Source organism: Cebidichthys violaceus, unplaced genomic scaffold (genome assembly GCF_023349555.1).
Source record: "Cebidichthys violaceus isolate CVI_PGR_0920_01 unplaced genomic scaffold, fCebVio1.0.p SCAF_22, whole genome shotgun sequence".
NCBI classification, from domain to species: Eukaryota; Metazoa; Chordata; class Actinopteri; order Perciformes; family Stichaeidae; genus Cebidichthys; species Cebidichthys violaceus.
Window position 1 is genome coordinate 1,631,346 of NW_027176395.1, and position 21,786 is coordinate 1,653,131.

Sequence of the window (21,786 nt, forward strand, 5' to 3'; positions counted from 1 at the left end):
AAAGTAAGAGCGCTTTCATTGGAGGAAAGTCTCGCCGATGAATTAAGCTCATAGTTGTAATTAGGACTGCAGCTGAGGATTATTTTCATCATCAATTAACCCTTAGAGACCCACAGAGACCCACTTCTGTCTTTTTTTTTAGGGGGGGCAGGGGATCTTTAAGGGGAGCTAGCGGGTCAACAGTAGATGCCACATAGAAGTGTGTGTGGAGTTTTATAGTTATAAATCCGTAATACACATTGTGTTTAGGACACGATGATGGAAGTATACGATGCCATTCCTGTGCTCAATACTGTCTCATAAGTTGTTGCAGCTTTTTTGGGGGGTTGATGCCATTTGTTACAAATTTGGGACATTTTTTTTTACAAATGTGGTAAAATTTTCAACAAATTTGGTAAAATTTTTAACAAATTTGGTAAAAAGAAAATACAAACAATTTTCACTCAAGAATTGATAATAATGATCAGAAATCCCTCCAAAATACCACATTAAGACACCAAGACTTTTAGAAACACCAGAGAAAAATCCATGCTGTGATTTGGTATCTAAAAAACTTTTAGGCATATTTTGGTGACTGGATGGCGAGTACTTCTGTCCCTTTCTTGACAATATACCCAGGAAAGCCATACATCCTCTGAATGCCCAACGTCTCCAGTTTGTGGGTGTAAAGGGTGTAAATGGTCTCACTATGTTTTTATTCTAATATCATCACACGTGAATACAATCGGCCTCATTGGATCCACAAGAGTCTCCGCTCTCCAGTCATACCCAATTTATGCAATTCCAAGACTGTTTAGGGACCCAAGCGTGCCGAAATATTCAAATAAACCATTTCAGAATAGGCAGGAAATAACACATTAATTCATTCTGCATTGGATTAGCATAAAGTGGGCATGTTTGTAAAGGGGAGACCCGTGGGTACTAAAGAACCTATTTATATTCACATATCTTAAGGAGAGAGGTCAAGGGACCCCTTAAAAAACGGCCGTGCCACCTAGCCCGACTTGGTATCATCATTTAGCCCATTAGTGACATGGTTGGTACCAACAGATGCCTTCAGAAGATTCATTATCTTCACTCTCGCTTTAATACCGCCAATCTGGCAGGTCTCAGTCTGCAGGCAATCTTCCTGATTGATCAATATATTGTTTTGTGCCTAAAATATTGGTTGTTCTGTCCGACCGACGCTCCTAAACCAAAATATGTTGAAATGTTACTATCTAAGAAAAACAGCAAATCCTCATTTTTTAGAAGCTGGAATAAGCCAATGTGGAATGAATGAAACAATTAATAGATTATCAAAATAGTTGCCGTTTATCTGTCGATTGAGTGATTTCATTATTCACCATACTAGCTCAGCTCTGGCTGTAATTGTTTCTCTTTCCTCTCTGAACAGTTCCAGTCTTTAAAGTTCACAACCGGCCCGTCTTCAAAGTGGCTCCGTTTGAGCGGCTGACGGCCTTGAACGTCGTCAGCGCCATGGGCCTCGGCTTCCTCCTGGCCCTCCTCATCTTCATCGACCAGAACATTGTCGTCTCGCTGACCAACGCGCCAGAGAACAGGTACCGCAGAGGCAACGAGGCCTTCGTGTACAGGAGGAGTTTGACAAAGAAAGCGTGACTTGATAACAATTAGAAAACTGTCCAAAGGGATAATATTAGCGATACTTATTAGGGATACTAATTATTGTGCATTAGCTTTCTTAAACTCTTTCCATGACCCCTCAAAAAGCCACCAAGGACCTTTGGGATCTGCTGAAACCGGATTTTTGCCGGTCCGTTAGGGAGGGGAAGATTAACTGAGCCAGAAACTTGACATCTGAGTCAAATTGTCACAGTCAGGGAGCTCTGAAGAAGCCTCAGAGCCAAAGCACGATGTTGAGCTTTTTACCCTGTTCCTCTAAATTTGCATCGGAGAGACCACTTATAGGAGCAGCAGCCATGAACCAGCCCGACAGGGAGAATCTATAATGATGGAATTACAGCTCTTATCGTCCACATTTGTTGGGGAGAAATTAATTGGATCTAAATGTCTGTTCCAAACGAGGACTGGAAGGCGAAGCGACAGCTTGATGTCTTCAACACTGTTATATTGTTTTATAAATTGTAAACTACAATACATATATATATATATATATATATATATATATATATATATAACTACACTACACTACATCCCCCATGGGTCACTATCAATAGAACAGAAGTTAAAAGAAGTCTATTTCTGTTCCTGCGTTTCTCGTTTGATTCTTTCATCTTCAGCTTCCTTTTGTTTGTGTCTGGAAATAACTTGACTTTTTGTCTTCCGTCATCATTTATTTATTTAAAATATCTGTCAGCACAATGGCCAATAAACGCCGATAAACAATCTTCTGATCTAATAAGTACTTGTGCATTTAGGCTTGATGACCACTTAGTTACTTATCCAGCGAGTGATCTGCAGTGTTTAGGTTTCAATGTCACGCTCAAGGCTGCATCAGCAGGACGCACAGCTGATGATCATTATGATCAGTGCGTATTGATATTTCTTTATTATTATTATTATTATTGCTGTAGACAGTAGAGCTGGAGAGTCAGGGAAGATGCACAGCGGCGATCATAAAGGTCGTCCTTTTCTGTGAAGTTGCCGTCGTCGTCGATGACATATCGATGTGTGCTTCACATGTGTAGAAACATGTTTGCATGGCAGGTTGACTCAACGATGAATGAGAAGAATTAGTGAAACACTCGAGCGAGTTGAATCAGGTTGTGTTAAAGGGCGCCGCTGACCTCAGGAGAGCGATGCCCTTTGTATTTGTGTGAGTGTGTGACTGTATGCTAATTTTCTTTTCACATCTCTATCTCTGTGTGTGTGTGTGTGTGTGTGTGTGTGTGTGTGTGTGTGTGAATGAACTTGTGTGTTTTTGTGTCAGCAGTTTGTGGTTCGGGTGAGTCGCTGCGCTGCAGTGTATTTGTTGTCGAGTCTAACGGTTGCGTTGCTCCTCAGGTTGCTGAAGGGCACGGCGTATCACTGGGACCTCATGCTCTCTGGGCTCATTAACATACTGATGTCGGTGCTGGGGTTGCCCTGGATGCACGCCGCCTTCCCACACTCCACCCTCCATGTGCGCCAGCTGGCGTTCGTGGAGCAGCGCGTGGAGGGGGGGCACCTCTATGAGACGTGAGTTCCCCGCCCTGTCGCCGCCGCTGCTAATCAGACGCTCAATTAAAGGTCGTCTTCCGAGCATGTGGCGACTGGTAATTTTGTGTCGCAGGCTACTGTATTTCCCGCTCTTCCCCCTGATTGCATGATTACTACGTAGCTAACCATTTTTTTTTCCTCCGGGTGGAGGAGGCGAAGGAGCTTTTAAGAGACGAGAGGATTAAGTTCATCATTACGGCCACGCAGATATGTGCAAAGCTATAGTTAGCGCATATATTCAGGATTTCTGAAGTAGTCAAGTGTGATAAAGAGGGTATGGGGGGCACTCGTCTATAAGAGCAGCAGATCTAATTAGAGATATTGATTGTAGAAAAATTTGCAATTTAGGGTTCTTGGAAGTATGTCTGGGAATTTCAATTTGAAATTTCCTGATTGTCCACGAACATTTGCGAAAGTGGCCAACCTTTTTAATGTGGTGACATTTCAAAAGTGAGTAGTCTTACTTATAGAGCACGTTTCAAGAGCAAAGTGCTCCAAAATAAAAAATAAAGATAAAGCAAAACCCGCTTAAAGCAAGGGTTGGTTATGTTGAGAGACTAGTAAGAGTACGCTGGATTAAAAAACGTATCCAACTAAAAACAAACAGCCCAGTGTTGCCAACTCTTTTGCAATGAAATTAGCTAGCAGCTCTAGCTCCAAAAGTTGCCAAACCTTCCGAGAAAGTTGCCAAGTCGGCAAGACAAGCCTGAGTACTAGCATTTGAATAATTGACTGACCTGTCTGCAGGTCTCAAGTTCAAAGAGAGAATCAGAATCAGAACCGTTTACTGCCAAGTACGTTTCACATACAAGGAATTTGACTTGGTGAATGGTGCACAACAACAGACAATGAACACAGTGCAATCATCACTGGGAAGAAACTGTTCTTGCGGCGCGAGGTCTTGGTCCTGATGCCAGATGGAAGGGACTCGGAACAGTCTGCGTCCAGGGTAAGAGGGGTCGGCTACGATATCGTTCTTGCTCGCTTCAGGGTCCTTGAAGCGAACAAGTCCTGGAGGGACGGCAAGATTCACCCTCTCGGCAGAGCGAATGATGCGCTGCAGCCTGCCCTTGTCCTTGGCAGTGGCTGCAGCGTACCAGACCGTGATGGAGGAGCAGAGGATGGACTCGACGATGGCGGTGTAGAAGTGCACCGTCGTTGTCTTTTGGGTGTGCAGGGAGAAGGGCAGAGGGGAAAGAAGGCAGCCTTGGGGGGAACCGGTGCTGATGGTCCGGGAGGCCGAGACGTGTTTTCCCTGCTGCTTCCTGTCAGACAGGAAGTCCTGTGATCCACTTGCAGGTGGAGACGGGCAGGTGCAGCTGGGAGAGCTTGCAGAGACAGTTCCAAACTTTAGGAGACATGACCTCAAAAGCATAGTGCCCTTTAGTTTAAGTCTGTACAAAATAGTTGAGAGGCACAGAGACACATTTTCCTTTCGAAGAATTTTTAATTTGAATCATTTTCAGAGGCCTGAAGAGGTATAGAAAGGTCAAGAAAAAGAAACGAAGGCTTAGAGGAAGAGTCGTCACGGAGATCTTTTTCTTTTCCGTCGCTCTAATTATCCTGCAACCTCACCGATTTATCTCCTGACCCCTTTGTGGGTCTCAACCCCCGGGTTGGGAACCACTTATTTAATGAAGTGTTTTTCTTCGGCAGCTTCACACTCCTCTGGACAGGATAAGTGGACGGATGGGTGTTTCAGCCGCACTCAATGCAATACATCCGACCAAACAAAACCTCATACCGCATGTTGTCGTCACAAACTACTGATAGGTCAGCTTAGAACACTCAGCTTCAGGTACAATGTCTTTTTATTTACTGAGGGTTAAACTAGAAACAAGGTTGGTGACATGTCCTAAATACAGTGTTTGTTTTCTTTACAAAAATCTGCATTTTGTTCATCACAGTCCAAAATATATTTCCCTCAAAAAAAAAACAGAAATTTGGTCTGCAAAATTGAGAATTTCTCAAATGGAAAATGTGCGAGAACACTGATAAGACCATCCTGGACTAGAAACGTTGTCTGTTGCATTGTATGAAACGATTGTGCGCTCTCCGGTAAGCCATTCATTTGTGTGTGTGTGTGTGTGTGTGTGTGTGTGTGTGTGTGTGCGCGTCTCCTCAGTATCGTCCAGGTGAAGGAGACCCGGCTGACGTCTCTGACTGCCAACATCTTCATCGGCGTGTCGGTGCTGCTGCTGCCTCTCCCGCTGCAATGGATCCCCAAACCCGTCCTGTACGGCCTCTTCCTCTACATCGCCCTCACCTCCATCGACGGGAACCAGATGTGCGACCGCATGGCTCTCCTCCTCAAGGAGCAGGTGAGAAAGTGTGTTCGTGTGTGTGTGTGTGTGTGTGTGTGTGTGTGTGAGGTGTACGAAGGTGAGTGAATAAATGTGTGTGTGTGACCATATGTCGATTGCAGGGCTCTGCAGATCAAACGGTTGACTCGGTGCCCGCCGCTGGAGGAGCAGAGTCAAATAATATTTGCAAATATAATTTTTGTGTTTTAATCCAGGTGGGTAGGGTTTAGTGAATTAAGACAGATCAGCTAGTACATTTTTTAAATATATATTTTAGTGCTGCTCTTGTACTGCTGAACCTTCTTAACATGGTCAGTCAGATTACAGATATACATTTTGCACAATAATTCTCCTTGAAGAGGAAATCTCTCCTCCTGTGTGTCTGATTTAACCTTCCCACTGGAGATAGTCGCCCCTAAACTCTACACTTCACACACTGGCGCCTCCAAATGGCAGTGAGAGGTAACTGTAGAAAAAAAAAAAAGAAAAGAAAAGAAAAATGTCCCCCCGCCACTCGAAAATGTATTTTGCTCGTCGTTGCTTCACCTGGATGTTTGAGCTGCATCACCGTATGCTATTACAATATCGAACATGGAAGTAACAGACTGAGAGACTCGTCATAAAACGTCCAAATGACGAGATCACGGAACAAGAAGTCTGGACAAACAGGACTCCAGACTCCCCACATGAGGATGTGAAACAAAACAAACCCCCACGTGTCAGAAGTCATGTTTCCAAAATGCGCGCCGGCTGTAACCAACACTGTGAAACAGTTTTGTTGGCAGAGGCATGTGGTACTTTTTTGATTTATGCACTCCTGTTCACACCTGACACCAGATCAGTCGGGGGAGATGAGTTTGTTTTCTCTTGCAGCTCCACTCCAACTGCAGAGACAGGTGTATTTTTACATAAAAGCCTCACCGAGTGCAGGTTTTAAAATAATACCAGCAGCTTCTCTCCCCCCCCCCCCCCCCCCCCCCACCTTGCACACTCACACAGGAGACCCCTTCGTGCTATAAATAGACTCTATAAGACAACATCCGCTGAAAGCTCAATGTTATTTATGATCTGAAGCCCGCTGTGCACTTCTTAGAGGTGTGTGGGCCGTCCACTTCCCTCAGCCGTCTCTTTAAGACAGCAGGAGGCCCGAGGACAGAGAGGGAAAAAGACCCTCGGGGTAGACTGTGGTTTTTAATCTGTCCTGATCCTCTCACCTCCTGCAGACGTCTTACCCGCCTACCCACTACATCCGCAAAGTGCCCCAGAGGAAGATCCACTACTTCACCTTCCTGCAGATGATGCAGCTGCTGGTACTCTGCACGTTCGGCATGTACCCTATACCGTACATGAAGATGATCTTCCCTCTGTGCATGATCATGCTAATTCCAATCAGGTACGTCCGCGGCCATTTTGTCCCAGAATGTGATGTTTCTGTATTTGTCAGCACCACTTATCTCTCAAAACAGCACATTTTGGGGGAATTTTGGGGGAGTTGACAACTGTAGTTTTCTTAATTTCTTAATTAATTTTAATTTCATTCGATTGAATGTTTTTATTCGATAACGAGGTTTAATGTGTTTCAGCCGGAAACATCTGGCGGTGCGGTCGAGATACAAATGTTTTGTGCTGCAGGTCATCTGCTCAGTCTCACTCAACAAAATGTGTGAGAACAGTGGGTGTAGTGCACTGCATCATATATGATATTTATGAATTCACAGAATCATTTACAACACTTTCCTAGCTGCTGTTTGGTACATGAAACTAGTGGAATATCTTCAGTAAAAATTCATGCTTTGCACTTGAAAAATGGTTCAAACTTTAAAGAAAGCAAGCAAGTATTCATCTAGTACTTTTAAAAGTTGAATCATTAGTATTTTACTATGTTTGTTGGTTTATTACATTTTGGATTCTTTTTTTTTAACTTAAACATCTGATTTATGAGTTTTATTTAAGTTTGTTTTTCAGAGCGGCACCGTACCAAAGTTTACTGTGTGCAGTTTGTTAGCACACCCATTACACACCGCTGTTAAAGAATCTATCGCCAGCCTGATCAACAGACTGAGGGGCCAGTTCACAAAAAGATTGCGCGGCTTTTGCAGCCGCCAAACCTGCAGAAATAAGACGGAATGAAACGGTGATTCCGTAAAGGTTGAAATGCTCCCGTGACTGTGCTGCCGAGCAAATAGCCTCTCGGTGCTCCTGCGCTATTTGCACCTGTTTAAATGAGGTGATATGCGGACGTTCGGCGCAAAATTGGCCTCTTTCTACGCAAATGAGGCCTCATTTAAAAAAAGAATCCAATTCACAAAGATCAGCGCTGATAGCCACGCGCAGTTCCTCTGATGTTATCGGCGTTTCCAGAGAGTCGGTGGTAACTGAAGTGCATTCATTAGGGGAGTCCGGACGCCCAGGCTTCCAGTGATCAGGGCAGCAGTGATTGTAGCCAGGCGACCGCATCGCCATGCGCAAAACGCTCAAACTCATTTATGTCGGGACGCGCTGACACGACTGTCGTTGCGTCGTGAAAAGAAATAAACGAACAAAGCTCCCCTCCTGCCGACGAGACGAAAATAATAAGGTTATTACTGCACACAAACAAATACGCAACATTTCCTCCCTCTGCGGGAAAAAAAGGGCAAATTGCACTCAGCCGGAAATCATAATTAGCGCGTTCACGGCGTAATCTTTTAGCTCCACGTCTTTTGTGAACGTGACCTTGAGGCGCGGCAGACGGCCGCTCTCTTCATGTTGCTTCTCTTTGTGAATCAGATTATCTGCAGCTCTTCCAGCGGCGACGGATCAGAACGGATCGTTTAATCGTTCCAACTTCACCGTGTTCAGTGAGGAGACTCGTGTGTGTGTGAACAGCACTCGACTGCTTTAACACTTCGAACTGCAAAAATCCCACCTGAAACTGCACAACACCTGTACTTCATAATACTCCTCAACCATTATTAAGGCTATTTTCTCATTTAAACCCTCCTTCAATAAACACAACACTGACATCAGTTAAATGGTGAAGTGGCTGCGGTTCACGTGTTAGCACACAGTGGGCTGTTTACATTTCCTGAGGGAATTATCTGACTGTCTTAACTGCTAAATGCTCCGCTATGCTAACCAGCTAGAGTACAGCAGCTAATCAAGGCAATGAGACTGAAACCGGTTGCGTTGTGGGACGTAAAAAAAAAAACGATCCGCGTAAAGGATGCTTTCTGAGCTGCGACACCTTTCCCACGAACGTAATCCTTTCATCCGTGTAGGATTTTGTGATTGGAGCAGCTGTAATGCAGACATCATGTAGAGTGTGGATCGGTGCATGTTGTGCTGCCTCGACAGCATCGGAAAGATACATGTGTTTGAGTGCCAAGTATCAGTTTACCCACGTTGATTCGATCTCTTGTACTAGTGAGAAGGAGGCGACGAGTCTAATCCGATGAGATCTGACATTCCGGTGGTGTTTTTCTCTCCTCTTGTTTTCTTCCTCGACTGACATCGATTCTGTCTGCTCTGTGTTTAGGAACAACGTGCTTCCTCATATCATTGAGGCCAAATACTTGGACATAATGGATGCCCAACACATGTAGCTACAGATGGAGACGAGTTCTGGATCTACAAATGAGACGTCTGGAATTTAAATAAAAAGGGAAGGAAAAAAAAAAAGAAATGAGGATTTAAAAAAGAAAAACAACAACATATTTTTCAATGCAAAACTGTACGGAAGCAAAAAGGAGATAAATACCGACTGTTTTGATTTTTGTATCTGATAAGAACATTCTTACAGGTGAAGCACTGGAAGTCGCGTGAGAAAGAAAGATGAGAGCTGAGTGTGGGAAGCATTTCCAAAACGTGGACAGACTGCATCTCTCTGGGGGAAAGTTCTACCGAAAAAAAAAAAAAGAGAAAACAACCAACAGGAGCGTCCAGAACTCCCTGTTCCCCCCCCCCCCCCCCGTCAGCTAGTTCAGTGCCATATATACCTCCATGTTCTCCCCTCACACCTTCACATTTTATGGTAACATTTTACAATATCCTGACTGGAGTGTATTCATCTGTGTGTTAAGCTATGGATAAGTGCTTAAAGTACTCACTAATACTGTGTAAGTAATACAAATGCTGCCGGTGTACACCGTAGAGCACGTAGAAAGGTGTAACGGCACAATGTAAGTTTGAACAATATCTCTTTTCTTTTTGACACTTTGCACTCACATTGTGTTTTTACACTGTCATTGGGGCGAACTCGACGTACTTACGCTGTGTTGATAAGTACTTAAGTACTTCTCTGCGGATGAATTGACTGGTGAGAACGCTGCATTTAAGCCACTGCAAAGTAAATCTGTACCTTTTTTTTTTTTTTGTAATTCTGTCATTGAGCAGCGTTAAAACCGTTACATTCCTACACCTTTTAGCTGCGATTCCCCCTTTTCTATGAAGGACACACGCGCACATTTAGTTTCTAAGTCATTCCAACGACTATCAGTGTTCATGAAGGCGGAAAAAGGAAGGTGTGTGTGTGTGTGTGTGTGTGTGTGTGTGTGTGTGTGTGTGTGTGTGTGTGTGTGTGTGTGTGTGTGTGTGTGTGTGTGTCTGTCACAGGCACTAATCACTTATCTGTCCTTCATCTAGCTTCCTGCCAGCTCTTTCAAAAGCCTAATTTTTAAGGTAGAATTTAAATACTCAGCCGAATAAAGTAAAACACATTCCACAGGTATGTATGTAATTATTTAGAACGACAGCACAAACCAAAACATATAGTAAAATCTTTATCAAATTATGAATATATTAGAATATATTATGGAATTATACGAAAAAGTATTTTAGGTTGAATTAAAAATAGAATATTTATTTATCACGATGACAGTTTTATCTTTTAAGTACTAAATGAGAATTTTATGTGTGTTTATCCCTGAACTTTGAAGTAAAGTGTAATTCTCTGTTTGCTCCTTTACATTCCACGGTTACTGATTCTTGTATTTTGAGTGTCTTGTCTCACATCTGGCTTTGCCGTGGTGTTTACATATCAAAGCCCCTTCCAGCTTCATGTCTACGTCCAACACAGTTCTGGTGCGTTGCTAGTAAAGACGAAAGTCAGGTAAACGTTAAACGAAAAAAACTACAAAAAAAACCTACAAAAAAATTATAATATTTGTGCGCTTTGGATTCAACAAAATGCATTTCTTTTCTTTTTTTTTTATTTTTGTGAACACGTGTTCAAAGATGAGTTTTAGAATAATCGGGTCTTGTTTCCTCTTTAGATGTTATGATTAGATCAATGCTTGCAAACGTTGTCATGTAATAATCCCGACGTCTGGAAAGACTATCTTGTTATCTAATACAAAAAGACAAAAAAAGTAAATTTCTAAGCAAGCACTGGTTTGCTTATTAAAGCATGACTCATCTGGGTTTTTGATACAATGTAATGCCGATGGACATGTATCCTACACACACACAAAAAAGGAGCAAGTCAAACAGTAACTTCTCAATAAACTGAATGCAATGCTCAATATTCAGCAATACTGTGTATAAAAATAGAGCTTCACTGGTGAGATCCGGGTCCATCAGTGAAGCAAAGACAGGCCAGCTGCATTTTTAAGACACAAACTTGTCAGTTTATCCTCATGGTACAAAAGAAGAAACAAAAAAAAACTGCTCTGTGCTGATTCAATTATTGCACAAAAAAAAAAGGAATAAGTTTGCCTGTCAACACGGCATCCACACGGCTGGATTTTATTACTTGCTTTCCCAATATCCAAATGGCAGCTCCCTCAAGCAGTTCTGTTCAACTTTGTCTTACAGATGTGAGAAAGATGTCCAATTTGAGCCGATGTCTCGCGCCGAGATAGCGAGGCATGAAAGGAAAAGCTCGACGGCATTTGCATAATCCTTGGATTAAGGCTTACTGGTTGAGAGAGATTGCGAAGGTATGAAGTAATATGTACAGTTTGCAACGCAGAGTTTAGTTTTTATCAAGTATCCATTATAATCCATGGCAAGGTATTAGTTTCAAACTTTGGACCGAGTACAGAGATTTAACCATTCTTCTTCTTATGTGACAGTATTGTTGTTGCTCCTCGATATCTTCTCTGTACTGATGATTTTTGGAATAGCAGCAAACTTCTCTCAGAGGACTTAACATTGGATTCAGAGTGATAGACATGTGAAACCTTGACTCCCCCTCTCGTAATTGGATTTGTTTGAGAAATTACGTACTGTGGTGTTTCTTTTATTCTTTTCCTTTCCTGATTTCATATAGCCTACTTTTTCTAATCATGAATGTAAGGTGTGGATTTTTATATAGCATAATAATTTAGGTGTCAAACAGAATCTGTAATTTTTGTCAAAAAGATCAGCTATATTTGTAAGCTGTAATATGTAAAAATGAGAAAAAAATGGTTATAAAACAGAATGTGTTGGTTTACTATAGTATATATATACTGTACACTGAAAAAGAGAAACTATCTCAAGCTGTTTGCCAAATAAAAAGTAGTAGTGATGTAAATATTCGTGTGCTTGTGTTCATTGAGGTGTCTGTCAACGGGCGGATGCTCCACCACCTCTCCTACATGGGAGCAAGTCTCTCTGAGGTCGTTCAGCCTCTTCTTCTTGTTTGTTGTTGCTGAAAGAGTTTTGGTGTTTTTGTGGTTTTTGTCTGTGGTCATTTGTTTGTCTCTTTGTAGTTGTATTATTGTTTTGCATCACATTATACGTGTTTTAGTCTTTTTGTACTTTTTTGTCTGTGGTTGTTTTGTGTCTCTTTGTAGTTGTTTTTGTCTCTTTGTGGTTGTTTTGTGTCTCTTTGTGGTTGCTTTGTGTCTCTTTGTCGTTGTTCTGTGTCTCTTTATGATTGTTTTGTGTCTCTGTAGTTGTTTTGTGTCTCTTTGTGGTTGTTTTGTGTCTCTTTGTAGTTGTTGTTTTTGTCTCTTTGTGGTTGCTTTGTGTCTCTTTGTCGTTGTTCTGTGTCTCTTTGTGGTTGTTTTGGTTTTGTGGCTGTTTTGTAGTCATTTTGTGTCTCTGTGTGGTTTTGTGTCGCTCTGTAGTTTTGGTCTTTTTGTAGTTTTCTGTCCGGTTGTTTTGCCTCTTTGTAGTTAGTTTTGTGTCTCTCTGTGGTAGTTCTGCCTCATTTTGCAGCTGTTTTGCATCTCTTTGCAGCGGTTTTGGTCTATTTGTAAACATTTGTGTTTTTCGTGGTCATTTTGAGTCTCTTCCTTGTTGGTGCGTCTCATCGAGTGACATTTTCTAGGTGAAGACCAGGAGGGCCTCTGACACTTCAGGCCCGTGGGCTGGTTCCAGTTCAGTAATCCATCCATGTGTTTGTCAGAAACTTTGGACCACAGTAAAATATCTAAATTACTCAATTAATTACAAATTAATGTAGCGCCTATAGGTACTGCAAAAGGTCAATAGGTCTAAATAGATACATACATATATATATTTATATATATATATATATATATATATATATATATATATATATATATATATTTATATATATATTTACACACAAATCTGTTGTGGAGACACTCAACAAGATACTCTCTTCGTGTAGGAATAACATCTATTCCAAAAATGACCTCAAAACCTTTTGGTACCAACCAAAATATGGCATATCACATTGTTCCTGATTTAAATCAACATTTTGCATATTTTAACTGTCTTGTATTCAGGAAAATGTTTTGTACAGATTTTAGTTTTAGTTTTGCCTTTTCATGTTGTTGTTGTTGTTTTTAGTTTTTTACTCCCACAATGAGGACACCACAGAGAACACAGGATGAACAGTACTCAGGGGAGAGAGGTTTAAATCAATTTCTTTCAGCATATCCCATTAAAAACACATGACTCCCATGGGTGAAGACTATAAAATTGAATCCTCTGCACCAGCTCTCTCTGATGTCTCTCCCAACGCTGAAATGACAACTGCACCCTTTGTTGTGCACAAGAAAACTATCAAAGTCCGATCGGCAGATAGGCTGTAATGAAATCTACAGATGTCCGTTCCCCTGGAGAGTTAACCCTTTGTATTTTGGACACGTTCCTCTTGTACCACCGTCAGGCCAAAATGTCAACTCAAGGAATCTCATCATTTAATATGAATACTGTGAACATTGCTGAGCTCTGTCATGCTCCCAAAGGGATGAACCGTTTACATTGTACTGACCCCATGGCTTTTCCTCTGGCGCCACCCTCAGGAATAAATGTAGATGTTCATCTCCACCACTCTGTGGAAATCCTCATCAGTATGAAGGTGCCTTGTGGTATTTTGAATGTGCATTATTAGTTATGTTACACAGAAACAATCCTCAAAAAGCCATGCAGCAGACAGGGAAGCCACAGTCACATGCTGGAGACTGGACAGACGATGAGTTGTCAAACATATGGAAGCCCATTTCTGCAGTAAAAGAAAAATTATACAAATATCCCCATGGTAAGTCATAATTCTGACTTTTCAGGTCATAGTTACTACATTATATTTTGTAATTTTCACTTTTTATTGCAGAATTATGACTTTAATCTCATAATTGTGACATTTTATCTAATTTGACTTTTCATAATTATGATTTACCATGAGAATATTATTATTATCACAGCTATGTGTTCATCTTATTGTTGTCTTTCACTGGCATAAATGGGCTTTTATATAAACAGGATTAAAAGCAAACACATTCAAATGCCTCTCTTCACTTCTTGGTGCGGAGAGGAAACCTGTCTGTCTGTCTCTGTCTCTCTCTCTGTGTCTCTCTCTGTCTCTCTCTCCTCTGTGTCTCTCTCTGTCTCTCTCTCCTCTGTCTCTCTCTCTGTGTCTCTCTCTGTCTCTCTCTCCTCTGTGTCTCTCTCTGTCTCTCTCTCCTCTGTGTCTCTCTCTCTCTCTCTCTCTCTCTCTCTCTCTTCTGTCTGTCTCTTTCTCTCCTCTGTCTGTCTCTCATCTCTCTCTCTCTCCTCTGTCTCTCTCTCTCTTCTCTCTCCTCTGTCTCTCTCTCACTCCTCTGTCTGTCTCTCTCTCTTTCTGCCTCTCCTCTGTGTGTCTGTCTCTCTCATCTCTCTCTCTCACGCTCTCCTCTGTGTCTCTCTCCGTCACTCTCTCTCTCTCTTTTTCTCTCTATCTCTCTGTGTCTCTGCCCCCCCCCCCCCCCTCTCTCTCTCTCTCTCTCTCTGCTGTTGTAACTCCACTTCCTGGTGCGGAGGGGAAACCTCTCTCTCTCTCTCTCTCTCTCTCTCTCTCTCTCTCTCTCTCTCTCTCTCTCTCTCTCTCTCTCTCTCTCTCTCTCTCTCCTCTCTCTCCCTCTCTCTCTCTCTCTCTCTTGTGGGCCGGGTCATGAGACTCCAGAGGTGTGTCTCCTTCAGTGAACGCGCAGCTGGATTTCTCTCTCCAGCACCTTGGAGGCAGAAACACGCGCGTCCGTTCACTCAGTCCGCCGCTAACATGGCAGAGGAGGCGAAGAAACTGGCCGCTTACGCCGCCGTGGACAACCACGTCCAGGTACAGTGAACCGTAGCACCGCGGTGCGCCTGTCGGCTAACTCGTCCACGTGTGTCCGCAGCCAGCTACGCGTGAAGTCTCCACCAGCTCAGTCATCTGTAGTCTTTGCTACAGACCCAGATGCTAGCATGCTAGCAAAGTTAGCATTCTCTAGACAGACACAACGTTCCGTTAGCCTAGCTTGCTAACTCATTGCCGTTATCTAAGTAGCACGGTTTGCGAGGGAATTAGCTCGGTGTTATGCATTGCTTGTCCCGGGATAGTGGGCTTTAAGGACTAAATATATACTAGCCGTGTGTTACATCATGTGTGTGTGTGTGTGTTAGCTGCTAGCAAAGACGGTCAGTGGAGTTTTAAGTGATGGACAAATAGAGATAAATGAGCTAGCATGTTGTAGCATGAAATGGGAAACAGAAGCTGCAGAGATGTTGCTGTTTTCTGTATTATGCATGACTTTATCAATATTTAACAGACACTATTTCATCAATATTAAATGTATAGACTATATAGAGCAGGAAAAACAACCTGAGATCATATTTGTTTTGTTGAAACTGCAAGAAAAGTCTTTAAATTCATTGTATTAATTGTGTTCTTTTTGAGGTGCTTCATTTCATAACACCTCCAGTCAAACTAATGTCTCTAAAACTTTATCTTCTGTCTCTCGCAGAACAACCAGGTGGTTGGAGTCGGCAGCGGATCGACCATCGTCTATGCTGTGGACAGACTGGGTGAGATGTAATCTACGAGGCACCTGATGTCTCAGATAGGACGCCTAACCCTGTGACTCATGTCTTTTACACCTGGCTGAACCTGCTTCTTCTTTTTTATATGTTAAAGTTGAGTCTGCTTAGGTGTTTTGTTTATTGGAGATCTTTATGTAAAAGTGTGTTTTTAGCCTCTATGAATCCAGCAGAGGGAGCAGCATTTAGACTTGTAATACCAGGGCTAAAGAGCAAAGCAATGTTTTCTGTGGACGAGGGACAACAGCAAAGAACTCCAAAGAAAGCTTCACCCAAAAACAAAAAATCAATCCGTTTAATTGTACGCTACATTTAGAATATCTTCACTGCTTTACCGTAACGCCAGACAGACATTTCTGACCAGAAACTGAGGCGTTATATCAGTCTATGTTCTCTCCAAAGCCAACAGACTAACCGGTCCAGGCTGGGGACCAGCAAACCCCCGTTTTCTGTGCGTTTTTTTTTTTTGTCAATGGAGTCTGGTGACAGCCTCAGTTCCTCCTCTGAAACGCTGTCTGATGGCTCGATAAAACTGTGAATATATTCCAAATATTGAACACGTAGACCGATATTGATTAGGCAACGCTTTTTAATGGTGTGTGTGTGTGTGTGTGTGTGTGTGTTTGTTCCAGCTGAGCGAGTGCGTCAGGAGAAACTGAACATCGTGTGTGTGCCCACCTCCTTCCAGGTTGGTTTGAGATCGTCAGTCTTACTGGTAGACCAGTGTGACTTCTCCTTTTTGTCATCCTGGTGGCATAACACTCTGTGTACACAGTATTTGGCAACAGCCTTCACTGTAACATTGTGGCTTCATTACCACACGCCATCTTCTTTTTCTGCATATAAATGAAGCATTTATTCAGAGTGACTTGCAAGAGACGGTGCATTAATCGATATTTGACCAACGTGCCTTTTTGTTTCCGATAATAAATGCCGTCTGTCTGCTCGTCGTCCCACAGGCCCGTCAGCTGATTCTGCAGCACGGCCTCACGCTGTCGGATCTGGACAGACACCCGGAGGTACGATGAGCTCGTTACAGATGAAGGGGGGGGGGGGGGGGGGGGATGAATGAATGAATGAATGCCTGAGAAACGCTTTCTTTTGCTTTGCTGTCTGCTGTAATAAGTTCACGCTCCCTCACAGCTGGATGTGGCGATTGACGGAGCGGACGAAGTGGACGCCGATCTGACGCTGATAAAAGGCGGAGGGTGAGTACGGTGTCCTGCAGACAGCAGAGCGCCACCCAGCGTCTCCTCTTGGTGTCCGTCTCACCCTCGTCCTCGTCCTCTCTCTGTCTCACAGCGGCTGCCTGACGCAGGAGAAGATTGTAGCCGGCTGCGCCAAACATTTCGTTGTCATTGCGGACTACAGGTTTGTGTTTGCTGGTTTAATTACAGAGACAAAGAAAGGATGCGTGGATTTCTATGCATTCGTTTTTAGAAGCTGCAGTTTTCGAGGACGTCCGCTACAGTTGAGGACATAGAAACCTATGATCAGAATAGTCACTCTTATGACTCTCACTCACATGGAGCTCCTGGCTACAGTGCATTTAATACATTGTTCTGGGGGAACCCCTTGAAAGTCCCTCAAGGACCCCTGGGGGTCCCCAGACCCCCGGTAGAGAAGCTCTGCTCTATGCAGTGTTCCTCAGGGTCACTCTGAGAAACATCACCTCCTCTACCAGCCTCTTTTTCTTCTCACATGAACAAGTCCATCCAGCAGAAGGAAACACTCTCATAAAGTACAAGTGAGTGAGCGTGTGGCCAGATGCTGTTCTCATCTTCCTCCTCCTCGTCCTCCTCTTCCTCTCTCAGGAAGGACTCCAAGGCTCTGGGCCAGCAGTGGAAGAAGGGCGTTCCTATCGAGGTGATCCCCATGGCGTACGTTCCCGTCTCCAGGACCATAGCCAAGCGCTTCGGAGGGGAGGCCAACCTCCGGATGGCCGTCAGTAAAGCAGTAAGCGCTCCTCTTGTTCACTCACAGCGTTGTTGTTACTCCTGGATGTGTTTCAGGAGTTTTCTGGTGTGAAGCTTAAAGCGCCCCGTGGAGTGCATGACGACCCGGTCAGTGGGCTTTGTTTGTCTCGTACACACAGAGCTCCACACGAGCACGCCGGTGACGCAATGCTTAAGCAAAGGTCGGGAAGCGGTTTGTGTGCCGATGAGTGACGCGCCTGTTCACTCAGGAAGTCTCAATGATCACAGACGTGTTGCTTCACCGACATCTGCCTCCACAGTTGCACACGGTCACTCGGTAAATGCAAAAAAAAAGAAGCCACATAGAAGTCTCTGTTTCACCCGGTCAAGATAACGTCGTGCGTCGGTTCTGCTTATTATGATTATCTAGACTTTGTCGAATTCAGTTTTAAATAAATGGAAGCTGACGCGTCAACACTTGTTAATGGTCACACTGCTGTTACTTGTTTTGGAAAAGCTGCGATTCATCATTCGTCACAAGAGTGTGGTTGTGCGGTTAATGCTTGGGGTTATAACCACACTTGTGTCTGGTGAACTTTACCCTCTGGCTGTTGGGTTACATTTCTTTTTTGTTAAGGCTTGATGAATGGTTCTGACGGTTTGTTTTTCGTCGTGGCTCTCAGGGTCCTGTGGTCACCGACAACAGCAACTTCCTCCTGGACTGGAAGTTTGAGCGCGCTGAGAACTGGAAGGAAGTCAACACCGCCATCAAGATGATTCCAGGTGAGGAGCCGGCTAAAGCGCACCGTCATGACGCACAACCATAGGCTGTTGGGTTTTTTTGCAACTAATGAGCGGATGTTGCCATATTTGAATGTCCAGGAGTGACGTAGAGACGTCGTATACGTCTCTGGTAGAAACCTGTCAATCGCTGTAAGCCCCGCCCCCTAAATCATCCCCTGCTTTATGGTCTGTTTGACTCTAAATAGACCATAATGTACTAAATGATTAGTGAAAAGAAGACTGTAAACTAGAGATTGAGACCATAAACTCATGTTTACAATGTTTACTGAGGGAATAAATCAAGAGAGAAGTAGAGTCATTTTAGACTAGACTTCTATACAACCAGAGGAGTCGCCCCCTGGTGGACACTAGAGAGAATGCAGCTTTTAAGACACTTCTAGATCAGCTTCACTCGGCAGAACCGGAGGTTGCCGCCTGGTTATAACCTCCGAGAAATGTTGGTTGTGTTTATAATGTGCTTATGATTTAAATCATTGGTAATCAGCCTTTAAAGTGTGATGTTTGTGTGTTTGTGATGTTTGTGATGTTTGTGTGCGTGTCCTCTTCAGGCGTGGTGGAGACGGGGCTTTTCGTCGGCATGGCTGAACGGGCCTACTTCGGGATGGAGGACGGCAGCGTTCAGGTTCGAGATCCCCACGTCAACTGAGGAGAGTCCGTCGTGTCCACTAACCACTTCCTCCTCAACGACCTCACTCTACCCCACAAGTGCCGTGTTCACGATTTCCACCCGACCGTGTTCACACCTCCTGGAACAGAAACTGTTCACAACACCTCAGAACCAAACTGTTGAGGATCACTTTGGTTTTTCTCATCCTGCAGGTGGTGCTTCTGACGCTGTGAGTTTTAAAGTGCCTGATGAGTAAAGTCAAGTGCATCTCATATATATATATATATATATATATATATATATATATAAAAATGTATATTGTTGCTCAGTTTAGCTGCCTGGTCCCACTGGAGATGTTGTCTCTTCCTGTAATCAGCGGGTTTGACTGAATGTCTGCAGAGTGAAACTAAGGAGTGCCTTGAGATTATATTTGAAGACCTATTTAGAGAAAACGATGCCATTAAAGTAACATTTAAAAGCTCACAGTCATTTGTCAGACTGTGGGCCTCTGCTGGGCTGCTGCCATGAGATCACAGGAAGAAATATATACGCTTACCAAGAAATTAATTTCTTGAATTAATATGCTAATTTAAACCCCAAAAAAAAGCTCAAAAAATTAATGAGATCTTTGACAATTAAGGGAAACCCTGTGGTGCATGTATGAAAAACTCCATTATTTGATTATGGTGTGACAATAATCCGGTGTCGCCCACATGCCATATAGCACAGAGGTGGGCTGTAATGAGTGTCGTGTAGATTTAGGCTTTTAGACGTTTCAACGGAAAATCACCCAAAGCGTTTCGGCCGCACTCGCCGACAGCTTTGCATCCTCTTTGCTGGGAGTCGCACTTGTCGAAGCGTTGCGGACCGTGCCGGTTCCGTCACGATACGGGAGTTCCTCTCCTCGGCCGTTAAGTCTGAGCGTGTGATGGACCAATAATCTGGCTTCCTGAGTGCAGACAGTTTGGGTTTTCTGTCGGGTTCAACTAGTCCGTGGACGGAGTTAAGAGTCCACATCCAAACCACTTCGTGCATGTACCTCCCTCCACTGTGTCGGCTCACCTTTTGTGCCCGTGGGTTACTTATGTAGTGTAATATCTTCTTCCTTACACAAGCCATCTGTTCACAGGGTCTTGTTGCCATCACCTTAATTTTAGATACAGCTATAAAGAGACCGTTTTGAGGAAGCGACGACGGCCAAGTGTGCCGTAAAACGCTCCCAGTCAATGGTGAACTAATGTAACGGCAACACGAGCGCGTTTTATGTGCCTTGGCAGCGCCCCGTTTCATTCAGATGTAGAAACATAACTCTGGTGTGTAGCTGGTGGTGTAGTTGGAACCAGAGGAGTCCTTGAGGTTGTGTTTGCGGCTCTTAAAAGAGAAACAGCCATGATGTATTGCTTTTGGCTCGCGGTGCCTTACACCCTGCGGCTATTTTTCTATGTTTTTGTATTTGCAAGCAAATCTGTCTACGAGCCACTGTTATTATGTTCTATTAAAGTCTAATTCTTCTCTCATAAATCTAAATGGAAGCGGATGACGTGTCGACGACGTGAAAGTTGATCTGAGATGTGTCAGACACAGGTTGAACACCATGTTTGTTTTTTTTGCACCAGCATTTCTGTTATTTACCTTCTTTACCAATTGACTGTGATCCTCATTTTGCTGTGACGGTACTATTTTTTTCTTTGTCAACCAATACAGAACCATGAATACAGAACGCCTAATGTTTCCTTTTCTTACTGAGAATTTGGTGAAAAACTTCATTTTCGTCATTCTGTCATTAGCCTAGCATTCACTGGTTTTAGTTTTAGTTTTTCAGATGTGAATATTTGCGTTGTCTTATATGATAGTAAACTAAATATTGAGTTTTGGACAAAATAAGCAATTATTTACTCCAATTTGGGTTAGTTTCCGAATCCATTTATCAACAAAATAATCACCAAAGTAATTGATAATGTCAATAATTGATTACAGTTGATTTAAGTGTTTTTTTTTTTACTTTGGGTATTTTTTATGGAAACAGACTTTGTAAGTACATACTGTAAAAAAATGTTCTCGTATCAAAGACTGAGGGGAAAAGAAACCCTTGATGGTGTCATTCTCCTCTATGGTCACCAGGGGGCGCTTTTATTCTGCTAGTTCTGCTGGGTTCACTATCTGACCTTTTTAAACCACCTGAACTCATCATTCAGAGATATACTAACTCTGCAGCTACACGTGCTGATGTGTCTTACAGTAGCTGTCATGTATATTTATGAAAACATTCATTTAGGAACTTGAAAGCTTCGTGGCAGCCATGGAGTTTTATCGTAAGTTTCCGTTTTTAAAAACTAAATTCCATGACGCACATTATGTCATTGCCCTTTCCTGTTTGTTTGTATTAACACAACTCGTGATCAGGAACAGGAAATGCACCTCTACAGTGAAGCCACGTTGAAGCTTTCTTGTCGGCTGTCCTGACAACTACTCTTGATTGACAGCTGAACTATCCAATGTCGTGCTTACGCTGAGTCCGCGAGGGCGAAAACCGACCAATGGCGTTGTTGCTGTATCTGCTTCGCCTCTCTCATTGGACGGACGACGACACGTCCCGGCCAATCATATACCCGCCACAGTATTCGCCATCGGGGATTTTTTTGCGTCACCTTTTGCTCCTTGTTGTGTGCCAACCGCCCAAGTGCGCACGCGCCGTTTTGACAAACATCCGATTAGCCAATAGGACGCACTGTTTGGGGGGCTGGAACATTCTGAGCCCGCCTTC

At 43.3% G+C, this 21,786-nt stretch overlaps 2 protein-coding genes across 4 annotated transcripts in view; both read left to right on the forward strand.

Annotated features, from left to right (window-relative positions):
• slc4a11 (solute carrier family 4 member 11) overlaps window positions 1–11,979 on the forward strand; it is a 95,480-nt gene extending 83,501 nt beyond the window's left edge. For all 3 annotated transcript variants that reach the window (XM_068717635.1, XM_068717636.1, XM_068717637.1), the window contains exons 17-21: window positions 1,397–1,562; window positions 2,986–3,159; window positions 5,306–5,501; window positions 6,707–6,876; window positions 9,001–11,979. In XM_068717635.1, the coding sequence (XP_068573736.1) occupies window positions 1,397–1,562; window positions 2,986–3,159; window positions 5,306–5,501; window positions 6,707–6,876; window positions 9,001–9,067 (773 nt within the window). In that variant the 3' untranslated portion in view covers window positions 9,068–11,979. The remainder of the gene's footprint in view (window positions 1–1,396; window positions 1,563–2,985; window positions 3,160–5,305; window positions 5,502–6,706; window positions 6,877–9,000) is intronic.
• Window positions 11,980–14,749: 2,770 nt separating this feature from the next.
• On the forward strand, window positions 14,750–20,742 carry rpia (ribose 5-phosphate isomerase A (ribose 5-phosphate epimerase)). Its single transcript, XM_068718010.1, has 9 exons — window positions 14,750–14,955; window positions 15,623–15,683; window positions 16,328–16,383; window positions 16,655–16,714; window positions 16,839–16,903; window positions 16,998–17,066; window positions 17,510–17,651; window positions 18,295–18,394; window positions 18,964–20,742. The coding sequence occupies exons 1-9, from the start codon at window positions 14,791–14,793 to the stop codon at window positions 19,059–19,061; spliced, it is 816 nt and encodes a 271-aa protein (XP_068574111.1). The 5' UTR covers window positions 14,750–14,790; the 3' UTR covers window positions 19,062–20,742.
• The last annotated feature ends 1,044 nt before the right edge of the window (window positions 20,743–21,786 follow it).

What these genes read in the sequence shown, in the direction of transcription:
- rpia (XM_068718010.1), top strand. Translation starts at nt 14,791, where the DNA reads ATGAGACTCCAGAGGTGTGTCTCCTTCAGTGAACGCGCAGCTGGATTT. An exon ending in GTGTGCCCACCTCCTTCCAG is followed by an intron (nt 16,384 to 16,654) that starts GTTGGTTTGAGA and finishes GTCGTCCCACAG; the next exon opens with GCCCGTCAGCTGATTCTGCA. An exon ending in GGATGGCCGTCAGTAAAGCA is followed by an intron (nt 17,652 to 18,294) that starts GTAAGCGCTCCT and finishes CGTGGCTCTCAG; the next exon opens with GGTCCTGTGGTCACCGACAA.